The sequence below is a fragment of the Papio anubis genome, chromosome 6 (genome assembly GCF_008728515.1).
Source record: "Papio anubis isolate 15944 chromosome 6, Panubis1.0, whole genome shotgun sequence".
NCBI lineage: Eukaryota > Metazoa > Chordata > Mammalia > Primates > Cercopithecidae > Papio > Papio anubis.
The window spans coordinates 33,316,290-33,331,380 of NC_044981.1; the positions used below are offsets into that span (position 1 = coordinate 33,316,290).

General features: G+C 45.3%; 1 protein-coding gene across 9 annotated transcripts in view; it reads left to right on the plus strand.

Moving 5' to 3' along the window:
- ANKS1A (ankyrin repeat and sterile alpha motif domain containing 1A) overlaps positions 1 to 15,091 on the plus strand; it is a 193,717-nt gene that overhangs the window by 107,808 nt on the left and 70,818 nt on the right. For 7 of the 9 annotated variants that reach the window (XM_003897484.4, XM_009204965.4, XM_009204967.4 and 4 more), the window contains one exon: positions 11,086 to 11,672. In XM_003897484.4, coding sequence (XP_003897533.1) covers positions 11,086 to 11,672 — 587 coding nt within the window. Of the gene's footprint in view, positions 1 to 11,085; positions 11,673 to 12,295; positions 15,054 to 15,091 lie in introns of those variants that run through there. The other 2 variants (XM_021937155.2, XM_021937156.2) reach the window with 1 other exon arrangement.

A 15,091-nucleotide genomic window follows, 5' to 3' on the forward strand; every position in this document is an offset into this window, starting at 1 on the left:
AGATGGCGCCACTGCACTCCAGCCTGGGCGAAAGAGCGAGACTCCGTCTCAAAAAAAAAAAAAAAAAAAAAAACCAAACAAAAACACAAAACAAAAAAAATCTCATGTACCCTAGTATGTACCCACAAAAATTAAAATTTTAAAAAGTTTTTAAAATTAAAACTTCAAAAAAGAATATAGCCAGGCACAGTGGCTCACGCCTGTAATCCCAGCTCTTAGGGACGCAGAGACGGGAGGACAGCTTGAGCCCAGGAGTTTGAGACCTGCCTGGGCAATATAGTGAGAACCTGTTCTCCACAAAAAAGAATAGAAAAAAAGACAAAAAGGAATATATAACGTCAAATTAAGAGATTTTAAAAATTAATAATAAGATGATTTATAGGAATAAATTTTATGTGATTAATCAGAGTTGCTGCCATCCCCTGGGAGCGTTTAGAATTGTTTTGGGAGAGTTTTGGTCCGTCACAATGACTGGTTAAGGTGGGGTTGCTACTGGCATTTTTCCCCTGGGGATCAGGAATGCTAAGCATCCTATACTATGCGGGACAGTCCTTCACAGTGAATAATTTTCCCACCAAGAAATGCCATTTGTGCCTATAGAAATGACAAAAGCTGACAGAAGTGGGAAGCCTTAATAGATCTATGAATTTGAAAGCCCATCCTCCAAAAAGACTTGAGGCCCATGTGATTTTATGGTAGTTTTATTTAATTGGGTATTCCTGTTAAATTATTTCAAATGTAGAAAAAGTCTTCTGAAATTATCATACAGGGCAAGCATAACCAAGAACAGTGATTCCTGTTTTGTATAGCATAGTCATTTATTTCTCCTTCATGTTTAATTCTTTGCTCGCTGGATGTTCTGGACATATTGCCACTCAGAGAAATAGTGGACAACTTTCCAGGTTTGATAGCAAATAGGAATGTAGCCAAGAGCTCTAAAAGCCATCTTGTTTTCTGTGGTGCTTTAGCATCCACTAATAGTGCTTGGGTTCAGGTAAAGTGGTACTTAACAGAGGACAGTGATGAATGATTATCTGAAGACAGTGATACATGTGGACTTTTTGGCGTGCAGCTACACTTCAGAAGTTTTTGAGATTAACTCAGAATTGCTAAGAGCTACGCATTTGAGTCTGTACACAGTTCATGCATCAGTATGAAGACCTTAATCCTTCCAAAGGGGAGGAAATGGTTTTTAGCTTCTCCCTTTACTCCTGCATCAGAGTACCAATTCCATAGCCATTGGGGAATTCTAGAGTGTAAGTCTTGGCTTTTCCCTGTGCCAGTTTTGGATTGTTTTCTCAGTGCTTCCAACTGTAGTCCCACTTTTACTGTTGGTTTAATGAGATTTCAGGAAGAAGAGAAAATAGGTACCTGTGTTTGATCTGTCATCTTTACCAAGAAGTCCAGGCTAGATTTTCAAAATAAATACCCAGGAGTATGTTTGGATGCTTTTTCCAAAGGGAAAACATATAAATGAGACAGTTTGACAATTAAGCCTTATCTTCGGCAGCTTCCTCTTCTCTCGCCATCTTTTTTTTTTTTAAATAGACAGGGATCTTGCTCCATTGCTAGGTTGGAGTGCAGTGGTGTGGTCATAGCTCCCTGCAGTCTCCAGCTCCTGGGCTCAAGCAATCCTCCCTCCTGCCTTAGCCTCCTGAATAGCTAGACTAAAGGCATGTGCCACCATGCCCAGCTAAAAAAAAATTTTAGAGATGGGTTCTCACTGTATTGTCCAGGCTAGTCTCAAACTCCTGGCCTCAAACAATCCCACCTGAACCTCCCATGTAGCTGGGGTCACAGGCACAAGCCACTGCACTTTACTTTTCTCATCTTCTTGCATTAGAGGAGCTCCTGCCCAAAGTCCTGCTGTGTAACTATCTTCTTATTAATTTATGTTTCTGAGTTGGAATAGTTCAATTTGATTGTGGAACAAGTCCAAGCCTTATGAACTGTGCTTCTAAATTTTCCTCCACCAAATGTATTGACAGCCGTTTATATACATGTATATTATGCATTTATATACATGAGACATATGTAAAATAACTGAAAGATGACAGAATATGTTAAATTCATATAAAAGTGGTACAAAAGTAATTTTGGTGTCCAAAAGAGGGATAAATTATGTCAGTGTAGGAGATCTTGGATGGCTTTATTAACGAAATTGCAGTTGAGCTGAACCCCTAGATAGAGTTATACCTGATAGAGTTATACCTAGATAGAGTTATACCTGATAAGGAGAGAGCATTCCAGGCAGGAGGAGTGGCATAGACAACAGTGAGAGGATGGGAGGAGATATAGAGAACATGTCTGGAGAATGGTAAGAGTAATCCGGTTTGGCTGGAACAAAGGGAACTTGTCATAGAGCATTGGATCTCCAGCGTCACTGTTTATTCCCGAGACAATGCAGTGTTGTTGAGGCTTTTTGAATTGGGTGACACGATAGGAGCCACACTTCAGAAATATATAATTGTGGACTCTTAGATTGCTTAGACTGGGAGAGACTGGAGGCGGGAAAGCCCTAAAGTCAAGAGACTTCACAGAGTCTCTCTAAGGTAATTGGAGCCCAGACTAGAGAAAGAGTAGGAAGTTATAGGGAGGGAGGTATGAGTGGGAGAGGTATAGAAGAAGCAGAATTAACAGGACCATGGAACAAAATGTATAGGAATCAGGAGAGGAATTTCAGGATGATTCCGAGGTTTGAGCTTGGTTAATTGAGAAAATAATGTACGACTAACAGGAATAGAGAATCGAGGGAGGGGCGTGTTTGAGGGAAGATGTTAAGTCTGGTTTCGAATGTGTTAAGTTTGAGGTGTTTTAGGTACCAGAGAACATCCAAGTAAAGATACTTCATAAACACTTGGAAATATGAGTCTGATGAGAGATGTGAAGATTAGAAATATGGATTTAGGAATCATCCAAGTTGAGGTGATTATTAACATAAAAGAGAATCCAGGCCGGGTACGATGGGTCTTACCTGTAATCCCAGCACTTTGGGAGGTTGAGATGGGTGGATCACTTGAGGCCAAGAGTTCAAGACCAGCCTGGCCAACATGGTGAAACCCCATCTCTTCTAAAAATACAAAAATTTACTGAGTATGGTGGCACACGTCTATAATCCCAGCTACTCGGGAAGCTGAGGCATGAGAATCATTTGAACCTGGGAAGCAGAGGTTGCAGTGAACCAAGATCACACCACTGCACTCCAGCCTGAGTGACAGAGCAAAACTCCGTCTCAAAAACAACAAAAAAAAGAATCCTTTGCTGAGAGACGAGAGAGGTTGAAGAGGTCCAAAACAGCACTTAGCCTGGGCAACACAGTGAGATCTTGCCTCTATGAAAATAAAAAATTTAAAAAAATTAGCCAGGTGGGCCGGGCGCGGTGGCTCAAGCCTGTAATCCCAGCACTTTGGGAGGCCGAGATGGGCGGATCACTAGGTCAGGAGATCGAGACCATCCTGGCTGACACGGTGAAACCCCGTCTCTACTAAAAAATACAAAAACTTAGCCGGGCGAGGTGGCGGGCGCCTGTAGTCCCAGCTACTCGGGAGGCTGAGGCAGGAGAATGGCGTAAACCCAGGAGGTGGAGCTTGCAGTGAGCTGAGATCTGGCCACTGCACTCCAGCCTTGGCGACAGAGCGAGACTCCGTCTCAAAAAAAAAAAAAAAAAATTAGCCAGGTGTGGTGGTGTGCACCTGTAGTCCTAGCTGCTTGGAGGCTGAGGTGGAAGGACTGCTTAAGCCCAGGTGGTCAAGCCTCCTGAACTCCAGCCTGGGCAACAGAGTGAGACCCTGTCTCTAAAATAATAGTAATTTTTTTTTTAAAGAGTAGAGCTTATATTTAGAGGCACAAGGGGAAAGAAACGTAGGAAGATAACTGGGATAACGCAATATCTTAGGAGCCAAGGCTCAGTGTGACAGAAAACCCTCAATAACTGTGGTTTGAACAAGATAGAAGTCCAGAGTGGGAGTGCTGGGCTTAATGGCAGTTTATGACCATTAAGGACCCAGTCTCCCTTCTGCCATCTCATAGTTCAAGATGGCTATCCAAGTTCAAGCCATCAGCATGGGAAGGAAGAAAGGGGAGAATGGCACTTTAAAGATAGTTCCCACAAGTTACACGTGCCACTTTCACTTATAACCCACTGGCCAGAACTTGGTCATGTGGTTACACCTAGCTACAAAGGAGGTAGGAAGTAATTGTCTTTAGTCTAGGTGGCTGTGAACCTGTCTAAAAGTCCCATAACCAAGACAGGAAGGGTGGAGTGGGTACTGGGGGCAGTGGGCAAACAGTATCCATTGCTATAGAAAGAGCTAGAAGGATGAAAACTAGAAAAAGAGGCAGTTAGAAGACCATTGGTAAATCCTAAATGGGGTCTAATTTCTAAGGTAGGAGAGAAGTGATGAAATTACCCCCCAATTTTTACATGGTGTTGAGAGTAGTCATTAAAAAAGTTTGATCTGTCTTCTCAGGAAATTGATGTGATTGTCCTCCAAAAAGTGCAGGTGCTGTGGGTAAAGATGATGGCTTAAAGAGAGCAGAAGAGATGAGGAAATCGATCTTACATAGTTTTCAAGAGATGAGTGAAAAGCTTACTGGGCCTGGTAATCAGGCTGGCATTTGAATTCTTTTTCTAGCACTTACTGGATGGTGACCATTATTTAGGGAATCATTTAACCTCTTCAAGCCTCAGTTTCTACATGTAGAAGGGGTACTAATTCTTACCTCATGGTTGTTGTGAATATTAGAAAGAAAATGCTTGCCATAGTGTCTGGCACAGAAGGAGTAGTACTCAATAAGTAGTAGCTGTTGGAAGCCAACTGAGTTAGGTGAATTGGTAGAGGACTCAAGTCAGTTGTTTCTTGAGTATTTAAAAGGGCTCAACATTCCAGCAACTGGAGAAGAGAAAGCAAATGGCTATGAATACCCAGTACAGGAACTGGCAGAAGATCAAGGGGAGCAAAGACAGCAAATGTGCTATTAAATTAGGCATGGTTAGAAATCATGGCTGGTTGGAAGCTGATCCGGGCAAAGCTGGTATATTGAAAACTGGGGAAGTTTGGGGGCCAGAGGTCAAAGGTCCAATGATAGGCAGAGAACAGACTCTTCAGGAGTTCAGGGAGGTGGGGGAGATGTAATGAGATAATCAAGACCAACTCACTGTGAAACAGTCTTAAGTCCCAAAGCTGGGCTATACCTACGGGCCCCAAGGTGAGTACAGATGACTCCTAGTCTGAAGATTTTCCACTGTGCTGTTACATGTAATCCCAAACCAAACTTGCAAAAATACTGGCCTTCCCTGGCATTTAAATTTTATTCTGCCTCATTAACAGGGCTACTCAGAAGAAATCAGTCTCCTTTGCAGAGTCAGGAGAAGGGAAACCAGCCTCTGTGTGCAGTGTTAGCATGATGAGCTAAGAGTTCAGAAATGACTGTAAATGAAAAATGGTGATAATGATAGCAGCTATCATTTACTGAATGCTTCCCACGGGCCAGCTGCCATGCTGATTTCATTTATGTTGATTATGTCATTGTATATCTCGTGACAGATCTTCAGGGTAGGGCTATTTTTGTCCCTGTTTCAGAGCTGAAGAAGAAAAGGTTAGGTATTGGAGCTGAGACTTAAACCCTAGTGTGACTGAATCCAAAGCCTATACTTTTAACCACGAGGCTAAAACCATTTCATCAAAAGCCTTGCTGCTATTCATGTTCTTGACATCACAGAACTGGAAGGGACCATACAGAGGTCATTTAATCACAGATTCAAACCAGCCTAAATCCCAAAGCCCTGGAGAATGCATCCCGGGCATTCATTTTTTGAAAGAGACCTAAAGAGGAAAAGTCACAGGGCTGCGACTAAAACATGGGCTTCTTGAATCCCCATCTAGCTCTTATTCTATTTCTCATGTTGCATGGACCAAAACGAACTCTCAGTCTATTTGTCTTATCAAATTGCAGTCTTCAGCAAATTTCTGAATAACCTAGTTGGGACCTTCCTTCCAGGGAGAGCCTGGTGACCCTCTGAAAGCAGCCGTGTACTTGGGGGAGCTCTCCTGCACATCCATGGTTTTTGACGCTCACCGTAGTCACTACGCAGCTGGAGGATTCCAATCCTAATGATACAGAGAACACAAAACAACATGGGACACTGGGTCCCCCAGCCTTCTTCTCTGGGCCTGAGGGTTGATTTGAGTTAGCAACTCCTAACATGAGCTGCATTCTTCAGCCTTAAGTGGGCAGAGGTGAATGAAAATGTGTAAATGTTAAAATGTTATTATTCAAAAGCCCTTGAGATCCCATAGCTCACCATAGTAATTAAAATGCAGCACAGAAGACCCCTTGCTTCGGTAGCTCACAGGGTAAAAGGAAAATGAATGAGGATCACAAGTTGATGGGATTGGGAATTAGCATGCTGGTGTGCCTTATTGAGTAGAGCAGCTGGCCTTGATGTATGGGTGGCATAAGAAACAGGCCTCCCTCCCTGTGTGCCTTTATCTCCTTGTTTCTATCCTAGAAGGGCAGACTGGGGGAAGGGCAGAGCTCGGGGAACATGGGAAGTAGCGTAGGAGAAAGGCCCAAGGGTCTCTTCTGCAACTTCACTAGTCCCTGGCGTGAGGTTTGTTGCCCAGGGTGGTCTCTTAACTCCTGAGCTCAAGTGATCCTCCTCCCTCATCCTCCCAAAGTGCTGGGATTACAGGCATATGCTGCCACACCTGCCCCTTCTCTGCCTTTTCTAGTGTATTTTTACTTCTCTGTAAGCCTGACAAGGTCTTACTTCTCCTTCAGTGCTCAGCTCGAAAGCTACCTCTTCTGAGAAACCTTCTGGTTCAAAGTAATCAGGCTTTCCTTTTTGTCTGCCATGCATATGGTTTTTGCCTGTCTTAAAGCATCTATTGAGGCAGACTTGGTGTCTTTATTTTTTTTTTAATTATTTTTATTTTTATTTTATTTTGGGGGAGACAAGGTCTCTCTTTGTCTCCCAGGCTGGAGTGCAGTGGCATAATCATAGCTCACTGCAGCCTTGAATTCCTGGACTCAAATTATCCTCCCATCTCAACCTCCCAAGTAGCTGGGACTGCAGGTGTGCACCACCACACCCAGCTAATTTTTAAATTCTTTATAGAGATGAGGTCTCACCATGTTGCCCAAGCTGATCTTGAACTCCTGAGCTCAAGCGATCCTCCCATCTCAGGCTCCCAAAGTGTTGGGATTACAGGCGTGAGCCACCACACCCGGCTTCTTTATCCTCATATCACCTGGGTGCCCCCTGAGGTCAGACACTTCATACGTTTGTCAATGGGATGAGTGGTTACAGTGACAGTTCTGGGGCCTGTCTTAGAGTTTCTCACTTCAGCCCTCTCACCATATTACCTTCTGTCCCTTCCTTCTGCTGTTCACAGTTACGAGGATGGTGAAGGTAATGAATGCTTGTGAAGTGCTTTATATCTTACACAGTACTTTCATGTGCCTTATCTTTGATGATCCTTGTGACAGACCTGTGAGGAACGGAGAAGTAGTCGGTCTCATCTGTGAGCAAAGTGTGTTGTAACAGATCCTGTGTGGAGGATAATAACAATTTTAACATCTATTGAGAGTGTGGCATGTGCCAGACATGGTTCTTAATGCATTACACGTATAGTTTAATTACCGCAACAATCCCCCAATTAAGATCCCAGAATTGCACAAAGAAGTGAAGTAATTTGCTTAAGAACTGCTTCTTGATCAGTGTACTCTATTGTTAGCACCTTGTCCCTAAGAGACCTTATATTATCCTTACTTTGCAGAAGGAAGAAACCATTGAGTAATTCTTTTCCCACCCATTGATCTGCCAAAAAAACTCCTCTTGGCCTTGGATGTAGTTTTTAACGGGAACGAGAACACCAGCCTTAGGCTCTTAGATCTCGGCAAGCTTTTCAGATACCAAAGTGTCTTTCTTAGGAATTGCCTGGCTAAGTCATATGATTATAAGAATTTCTTTCCATCATTTCTTATATTCCACACAATATTGGTGGATTGTGGCTTCTCCAATAGGATTATGACCCTCAGAGATTCTTCCTCCACACCACATATTTCCTTCCTCCATAATTTCCTCCAAATTCCCATTCTTTCCTTCTGCCCACTGGCATGTGTCTGGTATTGAGCCCTTGGCATCTGTTTCTCTTTCATCATTGATAGCTAGCATGAATGGGTGGCTGTTTCACAGGGCCTGCATTGTTGGCTCCCACAGCAGCAGTTCGAACGTTCTCTGTGGCCTGGGTTCTGAGGTCCACCCAGGCAGTGTGAGCCAGGCTGGCCCCCAGTTCTGAGCTATGGTGTTTTCTTTCATTGTTGGTCCCTTAGCTCCTAGTTGTTAAATATGAAGCTGGAAGTTGATACAAAGCAGTAGAAGCCTGTGCTCCTTTTATCAAAGTCACCTTGCATTCAAATATAGGCAGAGGGACATTGTACCGTGGGCCAGGATCTGTAGGAAGTTGGCCATTAGAATGTGGTCCCAGAGATGGCAAATTTTGTAGCCTGATTAACTGTCCCCATCAGTTTCTCCTACGAAGTACTGTTGACCTGAGCCACATTAAGTGGTCATGTGTCATCCTGACTGTAGCCCCACCGTGCAACACCACTGGGTAGCTCTGTTCTGGCTGCCAATTATTGTATGTAATATTCATAGCCATGAGTCGTGGCTTCCTGGGGCCTCAGTTAAGCTATGTGAAACTCTTGTGTAATCAACATTCCTTCTTCCCTAAAGGATTCAAGTTTTTCAGGGCTTGTTCATTGCTCAGGACCTGACCTTTGGGGTATAGCATTTTTGAGTTGGGGTGTGAAAGTCTCAAAGTGGTCAAGTGTAGAGGAATGGCAGGGAGCGGTGGCTCACACCTGTAATCCTAGCACTTTGGGAGGCCAAGGCGGGCAAATCACTTGAGGAGTTCGAGACCAGCCTGGCCAGCATGGCAAAACCCCATCTCTACTAAAAATACAAAAAAATTTAACTGGGCATGGTGGCACACACCTGTACTCCCAGCCACTCAGAAGGCTGAGATAGGAGAATCACTTGAACCCAGGAGGCAGAGGTTGCAGTGAGCCAAGAGTGTGCCACTGCACTCTAGCCTGGGTGACAGAGCAAGACTTGGTCTCAAAAAAAATAAAGTATAGAGGAGGGACATGCCAAAGTTGGTGCTTCTGTGCTCCTGTGGATAAGTAATCAGAGCTATAAAGTGGAGCTAATTGGCTGCCCTTGGTCACTTCTCTAGACTCGTGAAAAGCTGAACAGACTATGGAGACCGAACTGCTCTTCTGGAGCCGGGAGGAGAGGAGAGGGATGGGGGAAATGTATCGCCGGTCAGACCTCAGCGAGTTGGGCTCGCTGTGAGAGCTGGTTGTTGAGACTATTTCTTAAAGCCTGTTTTGGAAGAACCACTGTTACAGGACAGTAGCGTCATGCGTGGGCATTGGAGACTGTGTTTTAGTACGTTGTGTTTATAAAGCACTGTTCATTTTGCAGTTCTCATCTGGCTACCCTCTCCAGTGGCAGAACTGAACCTCAAGAAGGGGCTTTGGGCCTTCAGGCGTGCTGATGAGGGAGAGTGGGTACTGTGTAGGCAGCAACAGGAGAGGTACCCAAACAGGGGTCTCGCGTCCCTAAGGGGAGAAGTGTACCATCATGACATGGTGGAGACCTGGATTCTCATCACTATCGTGACATTAAAGGGATTTTTAAGTATCATGTAGCCCAGCCCACTTACTTTAGACACTGAGGCCCAATAAGATGAACTCACTACCAAGGCCACACAGCTAGAGAACAGCTCAGCCAGGACCAGAGCCAGATCTTCAGGCTCCTGGGTTAAAGTCTTCTCCCCCACCACCTGGGGTAACCACTAAGACTCCTCATCTGTAAACATAGTTGACCCTTTTGATTCTAAGATTCTCTGAGCTCATGAATAGTTCTTGAGAGTTTTGAGCAGACTAGGGAATTGTTTAGTGTAGGTGCAACAGATTCCACGTATAGAGAAGATAAAGTTGAATATTATGGAATGTGAGCTAGTGCTGGACATAGTATTATTTACTCTGATGATGTGGGTTAAAATCTTTAATGGGACTGAGTTCATGCAAGGGAAGCCCCTGGGTGTGCGAGTGTAGTGCTGATGTTAGATTCTGATTTGGCCAACTGTTTATGCTACTTCAGGGCGAGGTATTTGAGTGTACAGTAGTAGTTGGCCTCATGAGCTAGTAGTGTCAGATTTCTAGGATGTTGGGGAAGTCTCGAGAGAACTGCAAATGTCTCCTGGCATTGACAAATTAGACCATTTTGTTTTCAGTGGATCAACTAAGGTTAAACTTAAACAAATATGAGCAGCTGGGAGATTTTGGAAGAAGCAAGTTGTACACATTCTCAAAAAAAAAAAAAAGAGAGAGAGAGAGAAGGAAAAGTCTGTGCTCCCTGAGGAAGGAAGGATGAGGCGTGGAACTCGGAATGGCCCCCTCGGAGGAAGGAAGCAGTTATTTCTCTGCCGTTTTGTTTCTGTTCAGGAATTCCAGAAGTTGCAGGTTGTGGATCATGACCTCTTTTTTTTTTTTTTTTTCTGTTGCTGCTTGCCAGAGGAAGGGAGGGCGGGTGGCCTTTAAATAACACTTTGGCCTTTATGGAAATGTATCAGATGTTCCAGGAGTGAGTCTCACTGCTCGCGCTTGCTCACTGGCGCTCTCACTTTTACTCCATGTTCACTCACTCTGTCCTGACTTGTGTCCTTTCTCTAGGTTATAGTTAACACTCTTCTCGCCTTATATAGCAAGGTCTGGTCGTTAATGTTAACAGAAATCTAACAACAGGGAAGGCTGCCAGATAGCATTAATCAGGCCAGTGTTTGGAATTTCATAAATGCTCTGACTTTGGGTACAAATTGAACATTAAGAACAATATGAAAACTGTCTTCCTTCCTCTCTCTTCTTCTCTCCTCTCCCCCTCCCCAGCCTATCCAGTTTCTCTCCTGTTTCTCTGTGAATTCCTCTGCTCTGCCGTATGCTTGCTGCATTGAAACTTTGTTGATTTTTGCCACGTTTAATTTTTTATTTCTCTGTCTCTCCGTCCACTCCAAGACCACAGGCGGAGCAGCAGCAGCCGGAGCCAGGACTCTGCGGAGGGGCAGGACGGGCAGGTCCCAGAGCAGTTCTCAGGCCTCCTCCACGGCTCCTCCCCGGTGTGCGAGGTGGGGCAGGACCCTTTCCAGCTGCTCTGTACTGCTGGCCAGAGCCATCCAGACGGGTCCCCCCAGCAGGGCGCCTGCCACAAGGCCAGCATGCAGCTGGAGGAGACGGGTGTGCATGCTCCTGGAGCCTCCCAACCCAGTGCCCTGGACCAGAGCAAGAGAGTGGGCTACCTAACAGGCCTGCCCACCACCAACAGCCGCTCACACCCTGAAACTTTGACTCACACAGCATCTCCGCACCCTGGTGGTGCTGAGGAAGGAGACCGGAGTGGGGCCAGGAGCCGAGCCCCTCCCACCAGCAAACCCAAAGCTGAACTCAAACTCAGCCGCAGCTTGTCCAAGTCTGACTCTGATCTCCTGACCTGCTCACCCACAGAGGACGCTACCATGGGGAGTCGGAGCGAGTCCTTATCCAACTGCAGCATTGGGAAGAAGAGGCTGGAGAAGTCACCCTCCTTCGCCTCGGAGTGGGATGAGGTAAGGCCGACGTGACGTCACAGGGAGCTGGGCTGGCCAGGCTGGCCGCAGCCCACCACAGCTCCCCTGCGTGCCAACTGTCAGGCCCAGGATCTGGGCAAGGTTGCTCTGGTTCCTTCACTCTGTAACTAATGTGTTTCTGACAATCATAGGAAGAGGCGAGCCTCGGGTAGCGTGAATCACAGAGGACAGGTCCATTAATGGTTAAATTAGCCGGTGGAGGCCCCAGCAGAGCAGGGCTGAGGGAGGGGCAGTTTCTAGAAATGACATGCTGTTTGGAAATATTTGGATCCCATCAGCCCCATTGAGAGAATCATGCTCACCCTGGAGATGCTTAAGATGAGCTGAAGTACTTCCTGTGAGTCCTTCAGGAGGAAGAGAGAAGATCCAGGGTTAGTTGAGAGGTGTGATGCGGTGTTTAGGGGAGGACAGGGGGCTTTTCTTTTTTTATATATATAATTTCAACTTTTATTGTAGATTCAGGGGGTACATGTGCAGGTTTGTTACATGGGTATATTGCATGATGCTGAGGTTTGGGATACGATTGATCTCATCACCCAGGTAGTGGGCATAGTACCCAGTAGTTAGTTTTTCAGCCCTTGCCCCCACTCCCTCCCCTCTCCAGTAGTCCCCAGTGTCTATTGTTGTATCTTTATGTCCATGAGTACCCAATGTTTAAGGGAGAACATGCTGCACTGTTTGGTTTTCTGTTCCTGTGTTAATTCACTCAGGATAATGGCCTGCAGCTGCATCCATGTTGCCTGCAAAGGACACGATCTCATTCTTTATTACAGCTGCAAGAGGAAGGCTTTTCTAGTCCCTGCTTCTCCATGGTTATTCTTACTGTGCTGTCCTGGAAGGCCAAATACTTCTTCCAGCAGAAGGGTCCTGCCCATCCCACATTCCCAGATTGGTAGGCAGAAGAGGACTAAGTGGTTCAGGAAACGAAGATTAGGGAGTAGAAAACATTGGGAGTCAGAGGCCCAGTTTTCTTTCATAGCCATTATTAGTTGGAAATATGTACTGAAGTATGTCTCAGAGACCTATGGCATGTCTCGCTGAGCAGAAGAATGTGTTTCTCAAAGATAGGTAAACACCCTGGGAATGTTAAAGTACCACCCTTGCAAGCTTCTTACTGAGTGGAAGCTGCCTTTGAAGTGGACTGGGTCTGTCTCTGAGGAATAATTTCAAGAACTGCATTTAGCTCTTCAAGAGGACGCGAACACTACAGCTGACATGTCCATTTGAACAATCTGTAGACTTAATGCCCTACCCAACTCTATTTGGGTAGGTGCTGGAAAGTTATATAAACCAAAGCCAATCTGTTTCCAGTGAAGGAACGGGGTTGGGGGCGGGGGAAGCACTACCTCCAGATAAGGTACAAGATGAAGCTTAAGATTCTGATTAGGCAGAGACAGGAATCCTGTGCAGAAGATTTTCATTGCTTAGTAAACAAAGATTTGGTGAGCCTGTGCTAGATACCTGGCCACTCGTGGAAAATCACTATGAGTGAGATAGCTTGGGGGAGGGGGGTGCCAGGAGGTTACACACTGGAGTATGTATATTTGTAGGAATGTGTGCTCTACCTTTGTTTTTTAAAACAGAGTTTTACTAATTTACAGTCAGCTGCAGGAAAAGTTCAAGATAAATTTAAGAGGAGGGTGAAGATAAGTGCAGTGTGCTCTGAAATGGCCGCAGAGGTCAAGAGAGAAAAACATCAGTGACTCTCACCCAGGTCTGAGATTTTTTAAAAAATCAGTGGATGGGGGAGTGGAGACAGGAGGTATGAGAGGGTGGGAAGAGATTCAGGAACGATCACTAGAGCAGTGGGATTTGACATGGAATTAAAAGACTAAGTCTTATGGTTAAAACCAGATTGAAGCTGGTGGGATGAGGAGAGGTGGGTGGAGAGAGCAGCATGAGCAGAGGCATGGAGCCAGGAAAGCTCAGGTCATTTGGTTTCTCTAGGGTGCTGAGTGTATGTAAGGGCAGAATGAGAAATAAGGGTAGAAAGCAAGATTTGCACCTCGAGTGAGAGGGCCTCGAGCATCAGGCCAAGAGATGAGTACAGCCAGCCTTCCATATCCATGGTTTTCTGCGTCTGTGGATTTAGTCAACTGTGGATGGAAATGTTTGAGAGAAAAAAATAAAACAACAATAACACATAATGCAAATAAAAATACAGTATAACAATTATTTACATATAGCATTTACATTGTATCAGGTATTATAAGGAATCTAGAGATGATTTAGAATATACAAGATGTATGTAGGTTATATGCAATGTTATTTCATGTCAAGGACTTGAACATCCACAGGTTTTGATATCCAAATGGTGTTCTGGAACCAATCCCTTGTGGATACTGAGGGATGACTCCTAGATATGCTATCAAGGCAGTATCTCAGAATCCTTTAAACGGGCTGGAAATCAGCTTTACCAGTCCAATGAATCACCTCTTCCTTATGGCTCCTTCTGAGCGTATGCCCACCCGGAGAGGTCAGCAGTGCTGGCCGATTCTTCACAGGATATTTATGTCCTGTTAACATGCAGCATTTCTGGGCAGTCTTATGGGCTCCACTGTTTCCTCCTGGCCAGGAAATACAAAATCACCTGGGCAAAGCTGGGCTTGAGGTTGGCTGTGTGGGCTCATAAGCCAGTATCTCTTTGCATCGAGAGGAGGTTCATTTGCTGATATCACCTGTGCAGATAAAGATTGCAGGTGCATGCAATGGCCCAGGGATCTAGATCTATCCAAGATCCAGGTGTTGTGGGCCAGTTCTCTAGTGTGACTGAAATGCAGAAGCCCTGCTACATTTTAAATTTGAAAAAACTTAAAGGCAGTTGAGCTCTTATTGGAAAGAATTCAGGAGATCAAGGTTGCTTACATCCTAAACATTAACAGGGCCCCTTATGTGTAACCCTTCAATGTTGTTTCTTAGTGATATTGTACTTGGTTTCTGTGGATATCGCTCTCTAAAGAGAAACTCCAAAAGTGTTTCCCCCAGTGATTGGCCCTAAACCCAGGGCCTTGGCAGGCTTTCCTGGAATGGGGCATTAGTTAATGGCTGCTTCCCACCCTATCCCTGACCAGTGCCCGTAGCCTGCTTTGCCATATCCTGTCCTTGCTCATGTTTTTCTTTGTTGTCCTTGGACCCCGGGATGTGGGGAACTCTGCTCTGAAGGATCTGAAAGTGCTTGGGCCTAGCTCAGCTCCTCACTGTGAGGCCTGGGGAGGCAGAAGGAAGGCTGTGGGGTGGGAGCCCCTCACGCTGTTCCTAGAAGGAAGTGCAGGACAGTGGATGGGCTCAGGTTTGGGAGTCAGCAGGTCCAGCTTTGAGCCCCAGCTCCACCATCTCCACCTCGGTGCATGGACGACCCCAGTAAGCTCACTGTTGTTGTTCTTATTTGTGAAACTGAG